Genomic DNA, 26,402 nt, shown 5'->3' with positions numbered 1-26,402 from the left:
GTGAAAGTGTTTATATGGATGAAAGTGTAACAACATATGATTTAACGAGTAATAAGGACATTAGATGGTAATTGATTTGTGACAGACTCCGGGTCAGACTCTGTCTCCAATTTTTCTGCACACAACAGCAAGCGAATAACTTCTGCAAACTTTGCCTGAAAGAGACTGATGCACTTTCTGCAGTAACAAATTTAAAGAATAAGTTATTCATATGGGGGGCAGTGAATGGCTTAATTCAATAAAATAGTAAACAAACATGGAGACTATTGCTTGTAGTTTTCAAGTTTCTAGCAACATACTAGATTTCATAGTTACATTTTTTATGTCAGTTATAACCGACTGCCATTTAGTAAGCAAAAGGGTTCCTATTCACTGCCCAAATTGGTCCCTATGTAATTTCATCTTTAGAACTCAAAGAATGTAATGCCATGTAATGCAACTTCATTTAACTGTTCGCAGTAATATTGCATGTTGCAGAAGAGTGGGGAAAAAAAACATGTCACTTTTCAAAAATGATATTGACAAACTAGCTTACAAATCCTTCATGGTACAGGCTTCTGATGTCAACAGCGGGTAATCTTTCAGGAGCCTTTGTACTTTCTCCATTTTTCACAGTGGACATCATTTCAAGACCAGGTCTGAAGAAGGCAGGTTAGGTACAGTTGGGTGTACGGAGACAAAAAGTACAGGAGGATTAAGGTGTATATATATATATATATATATATTTTCTTTAAAAAACAACACTGGTATATGTACAAAAATAGCAACTCCCACCATGTGACAAACCAATTACCTCTTGGATTAACTCAAGGTTGACGCTACATAAAATGCATAACTCATTGTTTTGTAGAATACAGTATCAGCTCATCAGGACAAAAGGGAAAAAAAAAGACAAAATCATTTCTTCATAAAACAAATATGCATACTATATGCAAGGGAAAAGGGCCCGGCCTGAATGTTTCAATCATTCATTCCCTGACATCCACTGGACGATCCCCGGCTGGCTCCGCAACGTAAGACTGTACCGTGTTTCTGTTTACAAAGGTGAAATAAGAAACATAGCATCTTGTACTCGCAGACACTTGAAGCCAAAGAGACGAGGCGGTACCATCTGAATACGCGGAGTTACAGCTCTGCCTCATAGTAAAAAGATCATTTCAAATGCAGCACTAAAGGTCGAGTATTACAAACTCCTGTGGTGGATCTTGAGAGCACACACTGATTCAGTGATGTTGCTTCATGCCTGTTAAAATTCTTTTTTACAAACACACACACACAGTTGTAGTGTTTTGAAATATGAAGTTAAAAGTGGGATTCAAAGAAAACAATTTTTTTTCCAGGTTGTTTATCAATAAAAGTAGAAAAATTCACTTGACCAAAACTGATTTTAGTTCAGTGAATTTGCCGTAGTAGTACAACGGTGTTAAGTGCATAAAAGGGAATATTTAACTCTATTCAAGGAATGAAACACATTGAAGAACATGGCAAACAGGTGCCTATTTGATTATGTACAATGTTACAGCCCACTGATTGGATTTTTTTTCCAGACTTTAATAAGCCAGTACGTCATATTTCCCTCTCCATATGAACAGGACACAGACTTTTAAAATAAAAAAAGAGCTAAGAAGGAAATAAATGTTTCCATGGGTGTAAAAAAACAAAACACTTTGATAGTATTATGATTAAAACAATATACATTTCGGTCCTGAAAGATTAATCAAAATATCCAGTCAATTGGGGCTTTCAGATCAAGAGTAAAACATGGGTTTTCATAATGTTCATGTGACTGAGGAGTTTTTGGTTTTCTAAATTCTAGTTAAAAGTATTGTGCATGTAACAAACGGCCAGCGTTGCATCGTCGCTTGCATCAAAGTGTCAACTGTATATTTACACCCCTGCCATTTTTCTCATTAAAATCTGCAGATAAAAACTCTCCAGTTCCCAGCTTTACCCTTTAACACTCCCCTAGAGTCCATCTCCTCAAGTCAATTCAGCACTAGAAATATGTGCTCTTTACTTAACTCTGGAACATTCCCTGCCTCGACATGAAACACAATAGCGTTCAGATGTAATAGCAATCTAATATCCCCATCTTTAATAAATACGGAGGGTTTCCTTTGCACTACAATGTTTCATCGCCACATCTGGAGGAACAGAGTGGAATGGCAAGGTGAGACAAAGTGTATCTAAATTGTTCAATCTTTTACAAGTCATCCCTTAAAATGTGACAACACAAAAAGGTGATTTTTGCACCTAAGGACTGCTTTTTAAAGTCGGACTAAACAGGATAGAACCTAAAAAAGGCTTTTTAATGGAATCCCTCCTCAACATGTCACAGTTATATCAGTGTTTACTACAGGTCAGTTACACAATCCCTTTATAAACATTACTTACATACTTAAATACACATTATGATCAGAAGTGGTTGGTGTTCCTGCTGTCACGGGCCCAAAAAGTGGAACCTGGACCGCTGTCACTCATATAACGCTAATGCCCATTCAGCATGCTGATGTGACCTAGCAGATCAGCTGGACTGAGTACCTGCACCATCGCACTTCACTGTCTTTGTTTAAAGAGTTGTCAAACTCATAGTCACACTCGGTCACATCCCTTGTTTCTGATCATTTTGGTAGTGTCTGTACTCTGGATCTGACAGGGTCACATGTTTTAAAAATTGTTCTTTTCTCACTGTTTTCATTCAAAAAAAAAAAAAAAAAAAAAAAAAAAGGGTTGTTTTTCACTTGCTTCCAGCTGGATTTTCAGTCGGAGGTTAAAGGTCAGGGAAGCGGCTGGGGTCTTCTTTGTAATCATTGGGAATGGTAAAAATGGACACGTCAAATTCATCGTAGCGAAACTCCTGAAACGTCACAGTGGCTGTAATTGTAGGAAAGACTGGGATGTCTGCGGGAAGGAATGAGCGAGTTGGGGTTAATTTGCCACGTTTAATTGAGCTTAAGATGGATTTTTCTTTCTATGTGGGTTTGCTTACCAAGTTTGACAGGAAAGCCGGGGGGGAGCTTCATCTGAACAAACTCCCTGAGTTTATTAAAGTGCTTGAAGGGTGCGATCACCTCCAGGACATTCAGCAACCTGAGGGAAAGCAGAACCAGCACCCTGTTACACTGCAGGATATAAGGAGTTTTATTGCTTTATGGTGTGGGAGTTCAAATACTTATTTAAAGACAGTATGATTTCATTTGCTTCATACTGAGATAGATAACTGACTTTTTTAACATAAACATAAACGACAGGATTATGATGCAAAAACCTTTACCATGTCATCTTTTTACAAGCTTTTCAAAACAAAAATATCAAATGGACATGCATTATATGCAATGTGACATGATCCCATAATGCAAACTTTTTTGCTAATAGCTTATTTCCATTGACATAAATCAGGTACTTGGCTCCATTATTACCTTTCCAGACATCAAACAGAAAAAAGTACATTCGGCGGCTTTTGCGCCCATGTTAAAGCTTCAACTCACGATTCAATGCCCAGTGGGAAGTCTTGACTCATGGCTATTGTAGCTTTGAAGTTTTTCTTGCTTTCTTTGCAGACCAGCTCTCTCCCGAGATGCGGAGCTCTGAGGGAAGATAAGACAACAACCTATGAGAACGCTGCACTCTGCTGAGGGATGAAAAAAAAAAAGGTTTTTTTTTTGCGGTTTCTTTGAGATTTACTATTAAGCAAATACATGCGCTTTGCTTTGCTCACAGACTTTAATAGTCTTTCTTGAAATGGTCATTTGATCAATTAAACAAGTGAGATGGCAAACTGCAAAAACAACATCCCATGCAAAATTACTTTGTCCCAACTGTGTGACTCATTTCAACTGGGGCTTCACAATAATTCTATGAAATGCAGATGTGATAGAAGAAAGACACCCACTTTCCATTGTCAGCAGAGATGTATTCCTCCCATGATATCGTGTTGGGTGACGGGGGAGTCAGAGATTGTCTCCTTGTCGGCTGAGGGGCAGAGGCAGAGAAGGGGGGAAAACAAATAGGTTGGAGCTCAAAAAATACAAAAAAAAAAACAAGAGGATTCCATAGACACAGTTGGGAAACAAAACAAAACAACGTCAAAGGTTTTGAATTGAGAGAATTGATATTTACTCTTTATTTCATATCCTTAGAAAAGTAAACCTCTTGCATAACATTGTTTGAAATTCTTTCAATTTAGTCCAAATCCTAACTTGCGCAGAAAATTGAAATGCAGCACTCAGGCTACTAGAGGGCACCAATACATAACCAAACACGACCATGTAGATTCATTTCAACAAACATTTTACCTGATGAAATTTTCATGCAGTGTGATGTAATTCTACATTCATCTGAATATCTCTTAACGATGTTTGCCGTTGGTGTTCCTAGGTTTGTTTGCCGTAGTGTTCCCACCCTCGGCAATACAGAAGTGTTTGAAATACACTTTTATGAACAGTATCTTTCACTGTGGCAAAGAGATGGCGTCATCGTTCAGAGTCTGTTTATTTTTAGATGGACAACTGCTCTGGCCGGCTGAGAAATCCAGCTGGGCTGTTTTCCATTTTGCTTCCTCTAAAACAAGCTCCCGACTAGTTGCAGCAATGAAGTCTAAAACTTGGATTCATACCAGACATACATCTTGTGTAAGCCGCAGTTTCAAAATGCAACTAGAGCAGGAAAATAATACTGTAGAAGGCACATTTGAGTGTAATGCGACATGGTGTTTCGTGCAAATTGTGGCAGTGCCTTCCTTCAGCTTCCAAGTAAAACCTGGACAAATATGTTTTGGTGTTTTCTACACACGGCGGTTATCGACGCTGAGTACACAGAGGACAGAGTACACACAGCCCACAGAGGCCCTGATCTGCTGGTATGCCGGTCCCGCCCCTCCAACATTCTGTGGCACCAGGGGTTTAAGGCTTCATCTTTGTGATCAATAGTGTCGAGCCCAGTTTCAAAGTCCCCCCCACAACGCTTCCCTGCTCTCCAGAGGCACAGCCCTGGCCAGCTCTCCCCTGTCTTGTCAGAGAGATGGGTTATTTTCCCCCTTCGTGTCCCTCGACGGGGTTGAAACAGAAACCGTTTACGCAACAGCAGCACATCTCAATAATAGAAAGATCTAATTGAGTGAAATGACGGTAAATAGAGTGCCAGACAACAGGGGGCACTGAAGAGACAAAGGCAGCCACAAAGAACAGGGGAGAGATGACAAAAAACAGACAGCGACACAGCAGGAAGGCATCCAATGACTGTTTAGAGCCATTGTGATCAGTCTGGGCTCGGCTTTATGCTTAGCTCTGTGACAAGGGCTTGCTAAGAAAACTCTGGAACGTACCGTGGCGTCGGGCTGGTGTGGGCGGGGTGGGGCTGTCACCACCGGGTGGCAGCATCGAGAGATTAGAAATGTTCGGTGTCCGTTAGGTGTAATGGGTGACGGGAAATTGGATAGATCATCGATTGTTATGAGAATAAAGAGGATTCTACTGTCAATTTGAATCAAATTCCTATGAAAATTCATGGATGTTCGATTCAAATCCTCAGGACAGCTACAAATACTTTGGGATCTCGCCACCAGATGGAAACAACGAGGGGGAATAATTAAGTAAGCAAGCCGCAGCCCCTTACTTAAAGAATAAGTTAGGCTGTGACAAGCTGGTTCCAAGGGATCAACATGTAACTCTTACTAGTCATCACATTCCCTGTTCTCATTAAAGTTGGCTATAAAAGACGGCAGAACCCACAAAGAAGCGCCTCAAAATTTATAGACAGTTTCATCCCATGTACAGCACCCTTCCAATGTACATAAAGAATAACAAGTGAGACAAGAGAGAGGACTGGGGAGCATCAAAGCTACCGTCTCGAAACCGGCCACCAAGACCCAGAGAACGATCAGAAACTTGGCCCCCAAAGACCCAAAGATGAGCTACTAAGTGAAAACTTCAGGTAAAGAAAACCAACGATGATCCCTTCGTGGTCACATCCAAAGAAGAACGGGTAAAAGAGTTGGAGAAGCTGAGCTCTACCACACCAGAGAGGACAACCACGTGGAGGCTGTACAAAATTGTCACTGAAACAGTTAACTTCAAAATAGGAGGATGTGAGAAACAGAGTAAAAGTGAACCTGGAAAAATACCACCAAGGGGCAGGCATATTAGTATTTGCTGGAAGGTTAAAGGCTCAGAATGTTAGACTGTCTCAGGTGATTGAAAATGACCACACTTCATTCACACATTTCTGTGGAAGAGATGTTGTGGTTTTGTGGTGCTGTGGTAGGTCACTAGTCACAGTCTGCTTAAAATAGTCTGAAGCTAAAAAAAAGTATGCTAACTCTTAAGTTTGGAGTGATAAAAGTTGAGTATTAATATTCTGATCCAACTATGAGCGTCTCTCTTTTCATGGTTAATCATGTGTTGTTGTTTTTTTTTTTAAAAGTAAAATTCCAAAAAGATGAATGAGCAAATACACTATAGGCCCATTTAAGCACAACAGCACAAAGCAACAAACTATCTTTCTGATGACATACCTCAAAGTTTTGCTCTATGAGGTTCCCTCCTTTGCTCAGACTCTCCATGATGGCTTTGTTCCTCAGTATGTCCTCTTCGGTCAGATGCTCCCGCCTTTTCCTGGACTCCAGCACCAAGCCGTTCACAGAGTAGAAATCTGCCAAAAAGTTTCCGACACGCTCCTGGAGACAGAACACCTAAATCATTCTGCTCCTGAGTCATGCATTTCTTCGGCAAAGTATTTTAAACAGATAGTGTACTAGTGTTCTGTTCTTTCTGTTTTCACTTGTGAAGCGTCTTTGAGTGTCACGAAAAGCGCTATAAAAATCCCATGTATTATTATTATTATTACTAGTAGAACAGAACATTGATTTGACTCAAAACTGTAACCTCACAGGGATTATCAAGTAATGGGCTGATGCAATATTGGAGACTAAAGCTAGTTAGAGAGCACCTATCAAGATCTTTTATTCCCAATGAAATCACAAAATGTGCAAGCCAGGATATCATGTATGATAAAATATAAATGAATGTCCCCTATTTAAGCTGTAGACGTATTAGCTTGTTAGTTATTTGTATTAATTATCAAAAAATAAAATAAAATCAACACCCATTACAAAAAGATCTAACACTACAGCCAGACAAACACCTTGTGTTTTCTACTTCCATCTGAGAATTAATAAAATGTTTAGATATCCCCTGTCTGGAATCCCAAGAATTTCACATGCCAATAAATCTGTGTAACCACAGGAAGGATTTCTAAAAAAAATTGTTAGAACAGGCTAAAACAACAGACACCAACCGTCTTGTCTTCTCTGAACAGCCAACCAGTTTGTGCCCTAGAGAAGGTGATGGACTTGGTGGAAAGTGTGGCTGAGTATACGTCACTGCTCATCAGAATGTCCACTTCCTCTTCTGTCTCCATCTCTGACTCCTGAGAACACGACTCGCACGATTCCAAACAGCACTGACACTGGTATGAGGTTAAAACAGTGCCCTGCATACCCTCTCTTTATTTTCATGCAATTTAGAAAGGCTGACGAGCACACAGATGATGCCAGTAAAAGCCTACAGTGCTTTAAGATTGGAGACCGTATTTGAGAAGATTAACTTTGTGTCGCACAAATGGTTCACATGAATAGATAATCTAAACAGACTTCTAAGGTTCCACTAAAATGTCAACACCCAGAGGTGGGCTGCAAGTAATGAGCAAATCCCATTAGTTTACCTTTCAATTACCACTAGATCAAATTCACATTGCTATGTATAACACACCAAGAGGCTTTTTTAATTGCCTTCAGTAATGTTAAGCCTCGCTGAGGTGCATGTGGTTTACTGGGAAACCATGACGACGCAGGAATCAGAATTTTTAATCCTGCATAAATAATAATGATTGAGTGATACTAGTCATTTAAAATATTAATCACTGTGACAGAACAGCGAAATGTCAATTCTTCATATTAAAGTTCAGCTGTCGGTTTGTGTCTCACCCACCTCATGGTGGATCCGCTGATAGACTTTTTGTTCATTGTCCAGAACGACAAAGGATTCAGAAGGAATAGCGTTGCCATTGAAGATGAAACTTAGGTCACCACGCTGACACTTCATATCCATGAAGTCTATCAAAGTAGTGTCCAGTCTAACAACAAAAGAAGAGAAAGGCTTGCAATGGCGTGTAAAACTACTTGAGCAAATAATCATCCCATTGTGTAATGTAAAGAGCTGAAATGAAGGGAAACAGTGGCACATTCAAAACTGGAAAGTGAAAGACAATTGGGCTGGATATCAACACCCTTTACCTATATACTGTGGTTTCAAAAGGATGTGCTGTTGTCAGAGAGCTTTCTATTCTTTTTTAATAAAATCAAAGAAAGAAAATAGACAATCAGCCCAAAAACCTGACAAAAAAAACAAGAAACTTTGCCAGGGCGCACACACTATAATTCGACAATGTATATGAAATTGCATTGTGAATGCATTCTTTCTCCAAATGAGTGTAGTTTAACGGGTCTTCACCCCCTTGAGGCAAGGAGCAAATGAGAGCAGGGAACACGGTGAGAAAATCAAAGCACCAGAAAGCTTAGGGGAAAAAAAAAAAAAAAAAAAAAAAAAGCATCAGTAGTAGTTTTAGAGTCAGTGGCTGTGTGAGCATATTTGGCTTTATCTCAGCCTAAAAGCAGCTTTTTGCCTCCAAAGCCATGGAACAAATCCACTTGGATGACTGCTACTGGGACTGCCTGTCAAAATATTACAGTGTGCTAAAATTCTGCTGGCACATTAAGTAAATGGCTTAAGCCACAACAACCCTCCTTAACTACACTGTATTTGAAGAGAGGTAAAGAACTAATACTTGCTACGCTGTTTAGCTTTTCATGAAGTAAATTATTTTGGAGGAATTCGCACGGAACAAAACGGTCAAGGAGCACTAAATGCCAAAGTAACCATTACTTACGTCAATGTGAAAAAAAACGTTTTATTGTGTAATTTTGTTTTACTTTAGCTAACTCGAAAATATCCATGGTAGTAACATTATTGTTTTATCACATTTTTAAATGCATTTTGGCCAGACTCACCTGATGTTGATGCCCTGCTTGTAGATCTTACAATCATCGGAAGGCAGAATTCTTGAGAGTAGAGGCACTGTAAAATGAAGAGATAAGGACTTTTGATCAAACATCTTGCAAGAACCTACTTTTAGAACCCATACGTAGAGTGCTGAAGCACGGACAGTCCATATAGATGCGGTAATTCAGTCTTGTGACTAAATATTTTATGACCAACAGCCCCCATTAAGTTTGAATGCAAAAACTTCCTTTGCTGCTGCACCCTTGGACACAATGTACACATAAACTTGAGATTTTAAACGTATGATGCATGCACTACATCAACATAGCACTTTCCTAAATAAACAACTGCTTCAGATGTTTAATTATGGGTCATATTCACACACTGAAGACTATTATTAAAATATGTTATACTCCAGCTTGAAAACCACTGGGGGTATTAACAGGCCTGAAAGGGCTTCGAGCCAAAAATCCCTCTGATGTGAGTACCCATCCACAAGTCTGTGTTGGTATAGACCAGATTCTTTTCTAAGCAAACAAATCAGAGATCTCAGTTAGTAAAGCAACAGATAATACTTTTCAATATCATTACCTTGTAAAAATACATTCAAATTTTGCATCCAGGTGATATTCAGTGTGTCCTCTTTGGCTTTCAGTCAGCAGTTCAAATAGATACATTGAGTGCACAGAGGTCAGGCCTAAGTCATTCTGAGACCGTACTTGTGCAGACTAAGCAGATGCTTCTACACCAGAACTGTTGTTAATGTTTTATCCGCATTGAATGAGTGATCTGGTGTTACCAAATGTAAAAACAAGATTGTGTGCATATTCTGTTCTGCCACTGTCATAAATTGCCTTAAGTATTCTTCAGTTTTCTAATAGAAACCCTATCAATATTCAGATTGACAGTTGAGGTCCAGCAGGTGGAATACTTTCCAGTCAACGGCTTCAGTGGACATCAGTTACGTCACAGACGAACAAGAATGAAAGTGTCAAATAGCGTTATACATTTTTGTAAATAAGACATTCTTTTTTAATCACTGTGAGAAAAAAAAAGGATAAACATTACTTTGCAAAATAACAATATCTGTGGAGCAAAAATATATTTCTGGCTTCGTTGTTGCAGAATGTCAAGTGAAGAAACTTGACTCACCCCAACTTTGGAAATCCCAGTGAAGTTCCAAGTAGAAGTCTCCAAGCTGCGATCAAATAAAGGAAAAACTTAGAGGGTTACATTTAAAATTAATAGAAACTTGTGATTGACATGATGTCATAATAATCCCTTTATTTCAACCTATTTAGAAATCCTTAACCAGTGTGAACTGTGAAACTTGGTGAAATCATAAATGTACCATTACATATAAAGCAGGCTTATCTCCAGACAGACTGTACTGAACTCATCAACACCACTTCTTGTCTCAGGTCATCCCTATGATATCACAATCATGAGGACTAAATTGTTCTTTGAGCTGTATAATCAGTAAAGGATGATGACGCAGAAACATAATCCCTGCTATCCCAGTGTCATCATACCAAAAGAACATATCATGCCACATTAGACTCAGTCTCATCTGAATGTTAAACAAGTTGCATTAAGCATCATAAACTTAGTTTCTTTCTGCTTTGAAACCAGGCTGATTTCAATATACTTCTTTAATCAAATACTAGGTTTTCAATAGGTCATGCCTTTTGGTACTGTAATTGCCGTTCTGCTTCTTAAAAGTGATTGTGGGATGCGGTTTGTGCACAGCTGACCTGACCTGAAATGACATAATGATCATACAAATAGATGTATCTTGCCCAGTTCACAAATCATCAAGTTCAAATGGGGTTTCAAAATGCCAGAACAATCACAACCATTTATGTTGAGTGATGTTGGTAGGATACAATATTTTCTATTAGTGACCGCAGAAGACTTTTTTTTTTAAAAGACGGATGAATTTCATAACTTAAGTGGACCTAGGGCCCTAGTTTTGCTGAGGTTAGACTTATTTGGTGAACTTTAATGGTACTTCATAAAGGGTATAACTTTCATTCTTCCCCTTTTTGACTTTTCATCATAGATTGCCATTAATATGACTGGTTATAGGTCAAAATGACTTATTCCCCATAGATACCAGGCTAACAAACTGGTCTGTTTTGGACAAACTGGAGCTACTATCAAGAAAAGAAAAATAACAAAATCATTTTTTAAAAAGTTATGACAACATAGGTTATGTATTCCTTGGTTTGAATTTTAACCCAAATTGCAAGGGGAAGATAGAGTATAAAGACAGCTCAGTTCACTATGATATCGTCCAGAAACAAGGGTACATAAGAGGTCATAAATTGGAAGGAAGGAGAAACGCACACTTGAAGATGATGAACACTAGCAAAAAAACAATTAAACAAACCGACAGGGTCAGAATTTCGGCTTTACAAAGCAGACACATGAGTTAGTATTCATACCTCTCTCAAAGCATTCAGCAGCTTGGGTCTTTTGTCTTCCACACTCTCTCTGGATTGCTGCTTAAGTTTTCTTAGCAGTGCTGTAACTGAAGTGCGCAGAGAATAGAAAATAAATAATTGTTTGTGTTTGTTTTTTCCCCAAAATAAATCAAAAATGATTCTGGAGTGTACAGAATTCACAAAGTAAACTGCCGTCAGGGAACAGGCAACTAACATGGCTAAATGGTTATATTGAGTCAAAATGCAATTTACAGGCAGAAACTGTATTAAGTGTGTTTTATAGTTTAAAAAATAAGCATTTTACTTTATAATAAGTTCTATAAACATATACAACCTTCAGACAATTGCCCTGAACACCCAACCCTTTTATTTAAGTTCCTTGACCTTTGACCCATTGAACAGTGATTTGCTTCAACCTTGAGTTCACGTGAACTGAGAAGTAACGGACTGTAAGGTGAATGAAACCGAGCTCGCCACCAGATAGCAAAAGGACACTGTTGGCAACTGGCCGATGACCTGAGCCAACCATTCCCTTATTTAGGTTTTCAGTATTTCTCCACATTGTGGTAAGTACAGGGGAGTAAATAATGGAGTGATAATCAGCAGGCGAAAACAATGATAGTGTTGCTGAAAAAAACCCAACGGATTGTATGCTAACTTTGAAGTAGATAGACCAGTAGCCCCCTCCAAACAAAAGGTAATTTTAGTAGAGTACAAAGCATTACTATATGCAGTTTCCTCAATTACTAATTGAACACAAAGTTTACAGTGACACTTGATTAAGATACACAGTACATCAACTTCCTGTTGCTTCAATAAGCAACAACAGAGTAATCCCAACACAACAACTTGCAAGAATCAACATGGTGGAGCTTGACAGCAAAGGTGTTGAGATACAGCCCTGCCTGCAAGTGAGCTATGTATTTGAACTCCTCAATGACCCGGGGAGAAACATTTTGTCATGACTGTGACATTAACAAGCAGACAAAGCCATTCTGAAGATACTCTTTTGTACAGCTAAGACTTGAGAGACTTATTAACAAGGGGCAGATCTGTGGCGCTTCGATGACACCAAGATAGAAAAGAACAGAACAATGAGTGGATGGAAACTAATAAAGGGAACATATTTGGCTTATGATTATCTAATGCATCCCTGCAATTCAAGCAGCAGGAGACAGTCGGAATAAAAAAAATAAAAAAAAACAGCACATATGGCAACATCATTAGTCTAACAAGCTCTCATGCTTGCTTAAGTCCAAATGGTGTCATATTGTCTACATTCTGCTGCCCAGCAGGTGGCACAATGGAAAGCAACAATGGCATGTAACACACACACACACACACACACACACACACACACACACACACACACACACACACACACACACACACACACACACACACACACACACACACACACACACACACACACACACACACACACACACACACACACACACACACACACACACACACTTTGACAGACACAATGTCAGGTTGGGGTGTGTGTGGAGCAACTGGCTAATGACTGTAGACATGCTCTGGATGGGGCTCCTCTTGATACGTGCTGCATCCCAGCAGGACAGAGAAAACCGAACAATCCAGCTATCTGCCAGCAGACCACCCAGACAATACGGACTGGAAGACCATTACAGATACAATACAGCATCTATGGTAAAACCAAGCTCACTTTCTGATTAGGACACTTGGAAAATCAATAAGGAGTCTAATCAGCAATTTCATCCCCCAAAGCTCATTACAGAAGACAAAGATTGGACAAAGCTGTGAGAAAGTTGTGGCACACTGCCACTATTTAATGATTACTCCATAAAAATGCTCCGGGCATCACTATGAGAAAATTCAATATTGACCTAGGTGTGCTGCAGCTGGTAGTCGCTCGGCAGAGAGGGAAAGTGTCCCTCTGCCGGGTTGGTCAAGGCTGACAGCATACAGAGGCCTAAATAAGGGGCTCTACATAACCATTAACATATCTATTATTGAGGAGATCGAAACATTTAAAACGAATATGGTTAATTTGATATTGAAGTTACCATTTTTGGGAAAATGTGTAAAAGATAAAAAAAAAAGGATGAAGATGCAAATACACAACTTCCAATCATTGGCTATGACCCAAATAAAAAGGCAGGAAAAGATAATAAATAATAATAAACTTTTCATACTAGCTTGAAAAAAAATCTAGCTGGCTAAACCTTTTTCATTTCCAAACTGAGCTTCTCAACAACAGCAACCAGTCTAAATCCATTAGACCATTACTGCCTGACTCTCACAAGAAAAGCAGCAACCCAACTGTGGTTGTCTTAACAGCTCCTGAAGTTAACAGCACAGCTGTGAGGGAACAAAAATCTCTCCTGATGAACAAACACATGACAAAATCTATCGCTGCCTTTTTGCCTCCATTTTGTATGGGGGAAAAAAGTGGAAACTCAAGACAGCAAATGCATGAAACCTGATTAAACCATGGTACATACTAAAAAATGTAGTCTGGCTAGAAAAAAAAAAATGAAACATGCAGGTTTGCTATTCAAAAGAAATGGCTTGGTGTGGCGATTGGAAACGGTCTTGAAACATTTAGACGTAATGTGATTTTTTTTTTTTATTTGAGACCCATAGTAAAACAATTTACATTTACTGTAATAACCTTATAAAACAAACAGACTGTGACTCCCTTCGACCTCTGATAGATGCTGTCTCAGCTCCTGAGTAATTGACAATAAACACAATCATTCACAATTATTACGTAGGCATATAATTTGTATTTCATAAGCTTTCTTCTACAGTATTCTTTACGGCAACATAGTAATATTCTAAACATAGAGAAGCTTGCTTGTGACACAGGGTGCAGCTGCAACCATTTTCTGACACAACAGGCACCCTGACCTTAAAAAAACTCACTGAGGTAGGAGGGGTTAAATAACATAACCAGACGTTCTCATTGGACCAGTTTTTTTTTCTCTAACACTGTGACAAAGCTTTGCTCCTTCTTGCCTCCTAATACCTATCTGCTGATCACCTGTATCAGCTTACAGACGTAATGCACTTGTCTGATCTCTTTAATCAGCAGACATAAAAAGCCACAGCCAATAGGCTGCAAACTCCTCTGCCCGCCCCGGCTCAGAAGCAAGTAGAGTCCTGGTAAGGTTGTCCTTTGCAATAATACTGTCCTAGCGAGGTCTCTGAGTCACTCTTCGTTTGGCTCCTAACCTTGTGTAAATACATTCAAACCTAGATCTCAATGAAAAGAGTTTTCCAGACGCAATTTTATTTTCGACCCAAATTAGTTTTTCCATTTCTAAAGGAACATTTGAAATGTAAGGCCATGTGTTATAGTTAATACTGGAAATTCAAATGAAGACGTTTCCACATTCCCTGCAGCCTTTTCTGCAGAAAATAATAAAATAAAAACTATGAAAATATGAGTTTGATCATAAGACACAGTAGTTACTGTGTATTGAAATAAACTCGATATACTTGTTGGTTTCAGCAACAAGAGACCACTAATGTGTTAGGCCATTTCTATTACAATACTATGGGATACTAGTTATTGATTGTTTTCCTTCTTTTTTGTGGTAACTCTTTTCATGTTGAATTTATAAACTGCGCTTGTCCATATATCTTTGAGATGTTCAGATATGAAGCCATCGACCTAGAGATCAATGCTTGTCTACTTACTGCTGTCGGAAAATTTTCAATGTCAATGTATCTCTAAATGAAAAGTCTCAGCATGGTGGTCAGCCCTGTTGATACTAATGGTCATCAGTCAGTGGTTGGTTTCATTTCAGCTGGTTTTCATCAATTTGTCTGCATGGTCTTGGTGTGAAGGCAGTGAATGAATAGGAGCAATGTACAAATACCAGTAACACCCACTCAACCTTCTCCATCTAACCCTATTTTCAGTATCCTCTTTTTTACACCAACTCACCTCATGTCCTCTTTCACTACATCCATAAATCTTCTCTTTGGTCCTCCTTTGAGACCTCCTTGCTTGCAGCTCCAACTCCAGCATCATTCTACAAACATATTCACCACCCCTCTTTTGTACATGACCGAACAATTTCAATCGGGCCTTATCTCTAAAACATGTTACCTATTCATCCTCATGATTCCCAGAGAAAACCTCAATATCTTCATCTCTGTTGCCTCCAGCTCTGCTTCCTTTATTTTCTTCAATGCCACACCAAACCATTCAGCATCAATGGTCTCAAAACTGTCTTACACACCTTTCCTTTCATTCTGGCAGATATTCATCTATCACATAGTACCCCTGACACTATTCTCCACCCATCCCAACCTGCTTGAACGCATTTCTTACCCTCTTTTCTGCGCTCTCCATTGCTCTGGACTGTTGACCCTAAGTACTTAAAACCCTTCAACTTCTTTATCTCCACTCCCTGTAGCATCATAGTCAGACTTACCTTAATTTCACTGTTTTCCAGAGCATACCTCCACCTCTCTAGATTTTCTTCCAACTGTTCCTTGTTCTCACAACAGATTACAAAGTTATTTGCAAACATCATGGTCCATGGAGATTCCTGATCCCTGATGTAGCCCAACCTCGAGTTTGAACTTCTCTGTTCATGCATACATGCATACATGTCCTTCAGTCTAACATGCTTCTCTGTCACTCCAGACTTCCTCTTATAATACCCAAGTTCATCTCTCAGCATCCTGTCGGATGCTTTTTCTTGGTCTTCAAAGGGACAATGCAGCTCCCTCTGATCTCTGCACTTCTCTACCCGCAGTCTCAAAGCAAATACTGCATCTGAAGTACAATAAATTCCGGCATATAAGCTGCTACTTTAATTCACGCTTTGAGAACTGCGGCTTTTACAACAATGCGGCTTATTTATGGATTTTTATAGGGTAATTACACAGCTTCCTTCCGCCAACACTGTCACAGTGTTTCAGCAAACCCACTCAGATTTACAATAATTCTTATGATCAGCCATTTTGCACTTTTTGCACACATCCCCATCATGAAAAAGATGCGCAGAAATGCATTTGATGTGGTATTCAAGTTGAAAGCGATCAGTCTGGCTCTGGAAGAAGGAAAAAGAGCTGCTGCAAGTAAGTTCAGCATCTGTTCTGAAAAAAAGCATTTGCGTTATGTAGTCGTTGTAGATGTTACCATCTAATCTAATTAAAAGTTTTCAAAAAAATCTTTCCTGTAACATCTTGCTGCGTTAATATCTCATGTTTCAACGGGGACACCTGTGGCTCATAGACAAGTGTGGCTTATTTATGTATGATTTCTTTTTTCCTTTTGAAAATTAGTAGGCGCTGCCTATACACAAGTGCACTCTATAGTCCAGAATTTCCAGTACCGGTACTCTTTCTAGGCATGACACTTTATCCCCATCCTTTTGAATAATCTAACCATAAACTCTACCGCTGCCTCTCCTGGACACTTCCATTACTCCACAGTTATACCACCAGGACCAACTGCCTTTCCACTCTTCATCCTCTTCAATACTTTCCTCACTTCACCTTTACTAATTTCTGCTACTTTGTGGACCACAACAGTCAACTCTTCTATCCTCCGCTGTTTCATTTTCCTCATTCATCAACTCTTCAAAGTACTCCTTCCATTACTCTTCTACCATCTGTCAATACATCTCCCTCTATCCTTAATCACCCGAACCTGCTGTTCATCCTTTCCATCTCTATCTCTCTGTTTTGCCAACCTGTGCAAATCATTCTCTCCCTCCTTACTGTCCAACCAAGCATACAAGTCATCATCCGGCCTTTTGCTACTTCTACCTTTACTTTGCGCTACATCTCCCTTACTCCTGTCTGTTCTCTTCAGTCCCCTCAGTATCCCACTTCTTTGCTGACCTTGTTCTCTGTATATACTCCTGCATTTCCTCATTCTACCACCATGCCTTCTTATCTACCGGTACTTTCTTTCCAGACAAAACACGAAGTAGTCTCCGACCTGTCTCCCTGATCACATTAGCTGTAGGTGTCCAGTCATCTGGAAGTTCTCCCTGACCATTAAGAGCCTTTCTCAACTTCTCCTTGAAAACCAAACAACACTCCTCCCCTTTAGGCTTCTACCACTTCCTCTGCTTTGCCTTTGTCCTCTTTATCTTACTAGTCACCACATTCATTATAAAAACCACCATCCTATGTTGTCTGGCTACACTCACCATCCACTACTTTGCAGTCATTTCATTCAGATTACATCGTCTATACAAGATGTAGTCAACCTGGATGCGCCTACCTTCACTCCAAGTTACTCCGTGTTCCTGCATTTTCTTGAAAAAAGTATTCACTACAGCCATTTCCACCATATTTGTAAAGTCTACCACCATCCATCCCAATGTGTTCCTGGATACCAAACCTTTTTGGTTTTCCAGTTCCGGCTCTCTGCTGGTGTGGGAACCGCCTAGCGCACAGAGTACCTTTTTCAAGTTTTTTTGGTCCTCTACATTTTTTAGCTTATGTTTTTCTAACCTTAATTTTTTGTGAATTATCTTTTCTATATATTCCTCTTTACACCTTCCCCATCTCCTCCTCATCTCAAACGTCTCCCCTTTCGCCTCAACTTACGCTGCAGCAGACATTTTTCTCCAACGGACTAAAACATGTTTGTACCAACAATTTGCATCGAGTAATATTTATATATATATATGAATTCCCTTTTTTTTCTTTTTAATTTTTTTCTTAATCTAGCTCTTGATGTTCACATGTTCACAACTTTGATGCTGCTCCCCCATGCTCCCCTCAATCGCCCCTTTGGGACAAATAAAGTTTTTCTGATTCTGAAACCTGCCTATCACTTCTTCATCATCTCTATTGCCTGCACCATATGTACATATTCATTGAAGTCTGAAACATATAACAGTAACACAACATCCCTTTGAAAGAAAAACACAATTTCAAAGGCAGAAACGGATGTGTTAGAGGCTCAAGCATAATCAGCAGACAAGCTTCAAGAAAAGCGTGTAACGAATTGGTTTTTCACTTTGGGCACAAAAGCCAGAGGGCCGTGAGGAATGTCCCAACTCTCATATGGACAAAAGAAACAGGTCAGCATCACAGCCTTGCAGGGAAGCATGGAGGTATTGTACAGAAAGAAGTATTTGTTGATCAGATCTTTCTGCTTTTCCCACTAAAAAGAAATCCCAACTGAAACCCAAGTCAAACAACATTATGAGTGTTAAATATCTTTGCTAAACAATCCCATTTGTTGGGATGCATTAGACAGCATTTAAAGTCAATTAAATTACAGACACTCACTCATCTGTCGGTCTCCATAACTAATAGCCTCTGCTAGTGGACTCCATCCCTGAGCATTCTTCACCTTCACTGGTGCATTGTGGGCCAACAACAAATGGGCACACTCTGTGAAAGGAACAAACATACAAGCAAATCAAGCACAATTATAATCTATTTACATAGTTTTTCAAGCTGTAACAATGACCATCATCATCATCAAGTAGGTAGTTGAAAAGACAAGAAGTTAACAACTGACTCAATAACAACTTAGCATTGGTCCTCCTGACTTTTTGCATGAAAATTATTCATTAAAAAGGTGCAAACAGGTCTTTAGAGAATACAGAAGATTGATAGAGGGTTTTTAAAAGTAAATTAAAAACAATTTAAAAAACAGTTTCATTACAACACAAAATACAAAATACCAAGCACATACTGTCATTGATCAAAAGAAGTTACATAAACTACCCTACAAGGTAGAGGCTATAATGACGAAAACTAAGTTGACATATACCAAAATATCGGCATAGCATTCAGATGGGGGGGTGTAGAAGCTATAGAAAGACATTTTCATTTCACATTAAAAATATCTTAGAGCTTTTTACTAGCAAACAGTCATTTTATTTTTTGGATATATTTGAGTCAAATTTCAAATTCTTCCAAAAAAAATCTACAATACCATATCATACTTCAGATAATTGTATCTATATATTGCTAGTAGGTTTAAAGAAATACATTGGAGCACTTCATTCAGTTCATATCGCAAGATTCTCAGATGAGAGGTGAAACATCTTTGGAGAAGAAATCAAGTCGCCATGACAAGATTTGACAAGGATTAACCATGACCCGGATGACTGACAACCTCCAAAGAAATTTCAACAACTCGTTTTGGGTATTTTTTAAATCTTCTCTTTACAAGCATTGCTTACACTACCCATATTACTAAGATCCTTCAGCTTGTTATATGTATTTCTCTGCTTCCCATTGAGTTCTGTGATTATAATAACAGAGATTGGCTATATCAGAACTAAAATATAGGACCGAGATTCAATATCAACTCAAGAGTATTACATAAACCAATTATTTAAATCCAATCCTGTTTTCATACAGACTGCATATATGTTTTCATACAGACTGCATATATGATTGTGATGGCAACTGATGAATCAACTGAAGAGCCATAGGGGACCTCAAGTTATATAAGCCTGCAAATCTGAAGTGTGAAAAAAGGAGTGACCACCAAGACAAAAATATGTAACTTCACAGGAGTCATATGCTTACATTAACCCTCAATGCTGCGATCATACTCCACTGATATGAATACAGCCAAAAGGTCTAATCCGCTCTCAAAGATGAGCTCAGCAGTAAATGCAGAATGAAATCCCTTCACTCTCTAGTCAGTCTGTTAAAGTACAACCTGCCAAATATGAAGCCTATTGTTCCAGCTCATCTGTCAGTTTAATCGTGACATCAATCATTATAATGCTGGCATCTGTGCAGCTCGGACACAACCCCACAGAAGCCCCAGTCCTGTGGGCAGTAAACTGGCAGAATACGAAGTATTGGCTTAGTAGAGCTGCTGGTGTGCTACTGAGTGCAAAACAGGCCTTTCAATTTTTGGAACAGAAACTTGGAATCCATCACAGTTCGACAAGCTTTTTTACGAATCAAGTTTCACGGGTATTAAAACAGACAAAAGACGCATGGGTGCTTTGAATAGTGCCTGTCTTTCAATAAGTTAATGTAACTGGTCATGTGAACAAATCCAAACTGGTTATTGTTCTCACGTTTGGATAATCCCATGGCTGCCATAACAGGTTTGTAAACCGGGTGAACTTGCAGTCTTAAATACATATTACATGGGAAACAGATAACACATGAAAACATTACTGTAAAATCAGTAACAACCCAGCGATCTACTTCGACACCATGGTTTATTGATGAGAAAGAGGACAGGTTTTCATACATTTTTTATGATAGAGTTATTAAAAAAAACCCTTTGTATTTAAATGTATAAAAAAATACAACTGGCAGTATTTCTACCTAAATGTCATTTTAGCATTGCAAAATCTCCTTAACTATTATTTTTTGTTTTATATTTGACTCTACTCCTTTGAATAAAACTTGAGTCATATTATGCTTGATGTGATCTGCTTGGTTGAACCCTGAATGTGTCCAAATGCTAACCACTTCAGACTGAGTAATATGCCCCTTATTGCATGCTATAATTGAATAAAGAGGCTGCAATGGCACCAGTTATATGGATGACTGCAGCTGCCACACAAAGAGCCTGACATCAGCAAGTAAAAAAGCAAACCTCTGTGTGAGTGGGTTAACCCCTCCCTGCCTGTGCTTGAAGATGTTACAGCTGATAAGAATCCTGAAGGTCAAGTACAATAGTGTCACTGTCTTGACGTCAGCCTCACCCACATCTTGAAAGATTTCAATGATATTGCATTATCAGATCAAAATTTTGTGATGATATTAAACGTTCACCAGATATACAACATCACCATGAGGTTAACAGCTACCTCTCCAAGTCCTAAACTGCAAAATCTGTAAGCTTCTGGTTTTAATGAGGATGTTGTAAGTTTTATATATCTAGATAGTTTATATCACCACTGCATCAGTGCTAAGTATTTACAAATCTGTATGTGTTCTATGTTTTCAGGTCTACACCATTTAAATATGATGAAATTGTATGCAGTGTAAACATATTCTTCATCTTTATGATTTATTCAACAAGAACAATACACACAACATTGCCATTAACAAAATGGGAAAATGTTTTGCAGATGAGACATCTAGGCTTCAGCTAATAGGAATTAGTGTTCTAGTGTGTATTCTTTCAAATACATTTGAGAAAAAAGACAAATTAAAATGAATTTCTCACTAAGTTAACATTTGGCTATATAACCTTTTGCTGTCAAACCACTCTGATGTGCTATCATGAAGTTTGGCTCCCTATGGGTATCTGGGTTGACTGAATGTGCAGCAGCTGCACTACAAACAAGTCCAAAACAAACTGAAAAATGATGGAGGCAAAGCTGGGTGGGGACATCGAATGCCAGTCTACTGCTAGACTGTGTGGAGAGGCAGCGCTACGCCGCTTGCGAACGCTCTTTGGCAGTTAATGGAGCCACCCAGGCAGAGTGCATCAACTACAGGACTTTGGTTCAACTCAAAGCCTTTGATAACATACTTAGCAAACAAGTCAGACAACATCTGAAGAATGGAATTGTGCCGCTGTGTTATCCTATGTATTTTAAGCATTGCTGTGAAGCTCTGAAATAAGGAAAATGTGTGGACCTGACAATTTGCTTGCGCGCTAAAAGAAAGAATACTGGCCAGACTGACTCATTGGCTCTTAATACATTGCTCCAGGTCTTTTTTTTCAGATGCTATTTTTATTTAATTTATGACTGTATCTTCTTGGTGGTGGTGGGAACAGGCATGACATGTTTGTTACTTCTTAAAATCAACCCTTGATATAATGTGCATTTGATTTATTAAATCTTGAGTTTTTTGACATCCACTTGTCACAGTCCACGTCATGATTTTCAACTTTTCTGCAAATGCCTTTTCACAAAGCCAACAGAAAGGTTGCAAGAGCATTGCAACAAGAGCCAGCAATATAGATTATTACTTATATACATATATATATATATATATATATATATATGAGAGAGTAAATTAAGGAAATCACAAATCTATTAGTTCAATTTTTGGCCATGCATACTTTTGTCTCTGCAACATTTGTGAACTGGAGATTTAAGTAGTACTGTCAAACTAAAAAAAAAAAAATCACAATTCTGTGAGTGTTGATAGTCACAGGTGTTAGTTTAAACGGCATAATTTACCCCACGACCGACAATCTTCATACAGTACATCATTTTCAATGTTTGTAATCTAGTCAGTACGTAACTTTCGAAGGAGGCAAATGGACAAACAAAAAAAAAAAAAAAAACATATTCTGAAACTCCCCACGGGTCATTAGAAATGAAGAAGCCTCTCAGATGAGCGGTAAAACGTCTTCATGTCAAGAAATTCAAGTTCAGTTGCCACGAGAAGAAGATTTGACAAAAATTCACCATGACCTGGATGACTAAAAACCTCCACAGACATGACAAACAAAGAACGTTGTCTTTTCAATAATAAGAGGGCAGCCCCACCCAAACTATGATCTCATGTCTTCGGTCTGTCTAGCCTGAGTATCCCTGGAGGACGAAGCAGCGGCTCGAGCATGAGATAGACAAACTCGTTATTAAAATCAAGCCCAGTGTCCCATCCACCAATTTACTTTGGCACTTCACCCTCCACATAACATGTTGGCAATTTCAACTTCTTCTTTCACCAATTGGTATAAAACTTTTCAAAATGTACAATCAAATCCATAGGTGGCAAGTGAAAGATGTTATGATATATATGATTTTATTCGCTCAGTGAGGGGGATGAATTTTTCACAAGCATGTTCTTTGGTCTGCTGTGAAATCTAAAGTGGATTTGAATTAATATTTCATGTACATACTTTCAGTGAAGCCCCTAGGACAAAAAAAAAACAAACAACATCTTTGTATGTTTGATATCATGTTCACTATTCACTTCAAACTAAATTTTATTCCAAGACAGACTACATAAATACATGTTTGAGTATTGAATTATAGTAATAGACAGATAACAATCTTTGCGCTCCTTCTTTTGCACCACTGTCTCAAATAAAACTAATATAGCTATGAAAATTGTATTCTAACCTCTGGAAGAGAATATGACTGAAAACTACTTTAAGCTTCTGGTAGAATCAAATTTCATTAAGTATAGAATCTCAATCGTTAGAAAGTATTTTTTCTACATGGCCCTCCTAAACAAACCAATATGCAAAAATGGGGAGGGAACATACATGGAGAATCACTTTGAAAGCTCAATAAGCAAGAAAAACAGAAAGGGAGTACAAAGTGTGTTTTTAACATAACTCACCTTTGTGTCCCATCATGACAGCAAGGTGCAATGGTGTGTTACCTGAAAATAGAGAAAGAGTACATTTATAGGAAGCCGTGTAATATAATAAGAGTTAGGAATGCATTTGTCCATGGGCGTATTGTGCATAAGACCATTCAAATTTGGTGGCATAATACACAAATGTATTAATCACATGGCAAATCCATGCCTGATCTGTTTTCTACCAGGACAAGCGATACAAATAGACCATTATCCATGAGTTCATGGAATTAGTCCTTAGGGGTTAGGTGTGCATAAGCAAAGGGTTTTCTTACCATGATGTGAACTACGCTTACTAAGCAACTGAGAAAACCTCAAAAGGAAACCAACCAGTAATTTCCTTCAGGCATTAATTCATCTATTTTAGAGCAGGAATGCTTTGTGTGGCTGCACCCCTCATGTGAATGAAAGTACTGTATTAACACAAGATCTGCAAGCCCCCTTAATGGTCACATTATTGTTGTCAAGTGGAAAAGAAAAAAAATGAAAGGAAGAAAAGAAAGAATTAACAAGTAGGACTTTGCCAATACAGTTTTTGATCTGCTAGTCACTTGTTAAATCGACCAAGTCTCTCTTCCATACAGTTCCATCATAGTGCAAAATGACCTACCCAATTCTGAGATGACCAACTTGAATGAGTTAAAACTATCAAACATAGAATAATATTTACATGAATGAACCTCAAAATGAACACAAACTGGAAACTTGGAATACACACACTGTGGCCAGTAAATAGCAAATCCATGAGCACACAATCAAAATAAAATCAAAAACTTTACTGACTTGAACTGACTACAAGGCCAACATAAATGTTCAAGCATATCAGAACTGTTGGGGGATGCTCAATAATACCATGCTTCAATAATAGCATGGATTGTCTTCCGTTTCAACAGATGGACAGGATAATAAACTTTTTGCGCAAATTGGCTTTTTCCTGCAAAACTGGCTCTACCTTTCTGGGGAGTTCCAAACTTCTGACAGGTTCTCTTGACACATGACCTACTTCCCTTCCCCCCCCTCCTCCTCCTAGGACCCACCTGAACAGGTGATTGTGATGAAATCAAATGAAATAGCTGGGCGTATGCAAATGATCTGAAAATACGAACACGGAACTCTTTATATAAAAGTACGTTGGGTTTTTTTTCCAAGATGACTAATCTAACTCGGCGTGAAGGCCGTGGAGTGGTGGCCCTTTTAGCTTAAACTAAGCGTGGACCTTGAAATCCCTAAACCATGGCGGTTCAGGGGATCCTCCCTTCGGGGCGCGTCAAGTAACCGGTAGTATACTGACCATGGACGTCTTTCCGAGCGATATTCTGAGTCCTTATGAGCGAAGAAAGGCGTCGTACATCTCCTTTAAAAACGCATTCGTGTACCGGGAAGTCCAGCCCGGTTCGAATGATGGGGTTTTTGTTATTGTCATCGATGACTTCCGACGTTGGTAGTGTGTTCGTGTTGGCATTGATCTGCGACTGCTGGTTTTGCTGCTGTGTGGACGCCGACTTGATCAACTTGTGATTGCTGAAGATTTTACTCGCCCTGCTCTTGCTGCTCGCCTTGGAAGAGGTGAACGTCCCGGTTGCAGCCTCTTCGTCCGGTTCGAGTAAATCCTCGTCCTTGCTTGGCCTGTGATCCTTCCGCAGGGAGCGGATCTTTTCTCCGGTCATTTTCTACTCAGTTGACGGGAACAGAGCAGAGGGTGTCGTCGCTGACGATGACCCTCTGGGCGAACTGATGCGATTCGCCCTTAGCAAGTCTTCGCGCAAACACAGTAAATTGTACAACATGAAAACAGTTAGTCCTTCACCGAAGCAACAAAACCATAATTATCACTCGAAAGCGGACAACGCGCAGTCCTCTATCCGTGTATAAGCCACGGGGAAAATATCTATTTATTTCCCTTCTGCTTCCCAAGTTGTACTGCTTAATAATATGAAAGCCTTTCGCGGAGTGAAATGGACTGGGATGGTGTCTTCCGCTTCCTAATATCGCGAGAGTTACGGAAAGGTTATTAACGGTCGTCGATGATGCTCCACTTCAAAACAAAGATGTCCACTGTAGTTTTTATCCTCTACATTGTATTTCTCAAAGTGTTATTTTTTTGCACGTAGTCAATCGGATGCTCATTATTTAATTAAGTTAACTCATAAAACTAGTTGTTTAACTGTTGCTCGCTCATGATGCAGTTAAGAATAGAGCTTCATGCGATGACATGTGGGGGGAGGGGGGTTGGATAGAATCAATTTTATTTTCTCCTTTGGGGGAGGTGGACAACGTAAAAATTCTGTTTGCCTTTCATCACTTACACTGTTTAAAAAATACTAAATACCAATGAACTCCACCAAAGCTAAAGCCCCCCATTTAAACTTCACCCTCAACACTGTACACTAATGGATTTCATCATTCTTTATGATATATTTCCCACCATGAAGGCCCATCTATTTCTTGACAACTAAATTATAAAGGTAGAAAATGCCACGTTTTGAAATGTAAACAAAATAAATATAGTGTACAAAGAATTTCCTAAAATTAAAATCTCATAAGATTGGAATAATGGTATTTTTGTAAAATAATGTAGTGAAAGTTCATGAAATACCTATTGAAAATGCCAGCCCATTAAGCAACATTAGCAAAAACACAAGCAAAAACCATTCATCAATAAATACAA

General features: G+C 38.9%; 1 protein-coding gene across 1 annotated transcript; it reads right to left on the bottom strand.

The window, feature by feature from the left end:
* Nucleotides 1-694: 694 nt before the first annotated feature.
* Nucleotides 695-25,700, bottom strand: ankrd13c (ankyrin repeat domain 13C). The gene is made up of 13 exons (XM_086162533.1): nt 25,026-25,700; nt 23,714-23,755; nt 18,764-18,868; nt 11,504-11,589; nt 10,209-10,254; nt 9,065-9,131; nt 7,986-8,130; nt 7,294-7,425; nt 6,512-6,673; nt 3,893-3,972; nt 3,489-3,587; nt 2,990-3,090; nt 695-2,901 (listed from the first exon to the last, which is right to left on the bottom strand). Exons 1-13 carry the CDS (start codon nt 25,399-25,401, stop codon nt 2,771-2,773), a joined length of 1,572 nt encoding a protein of 523 aa, XP_086018659.1. The 5' UTR covers nt 25,402-25,700; the 3' UTR covers nt 695-2,770.
* Nucleotides 25,701-26,402: the final 702 nt, after the last annotated feature.

This window comes from Fistularia commersonii, chromosome 16, assembly GCF_037954325.1.
Source record: "Fistularia commersonii isolate RoL2024-O1a breed Wild chromosome 16, RoL_Fcom_v1.0, whole genome shotgun sequence".
NCBI lineage: Eukaryota > Metazoa > Chordata > Actinopteri > Syngnathiformes > Fistulariidae > Fistularia > Fistularia commersonii.
Note: the sequence above shows the minus strand (reverse complement) of the source record. Positions and strands in the feature narration are given on the sequence as shown.

What these genes read in the sequence shown, in the direction of transcription:
- ankrd13c (XM_086162533.1), bottom strand. Translation starts at nt 25,401, where the DNA reads ATGACCGGAGAAAAGATCCGCTCCCTGCGGAAGGATCACAGGCCAAGC. An exon ending in TTATGGAGACCGACAGATGA is followed by an intron (nt 11,590 to 18,763) that starts GTGAGTGTCTGT and finishes TGCGCACTTCAG; the next exon opens with TTACAGCACTGCTAAGAAAA. An exon ending in CTGGGATTTCCAAAGTTGGG is followed by an intron (nt 9,132 to 10,208) that starts GTGAGTCAAGTT and finishes TTCATTTTACAG; the next exon opens with TGCCTCTACTCTCAAGAATT.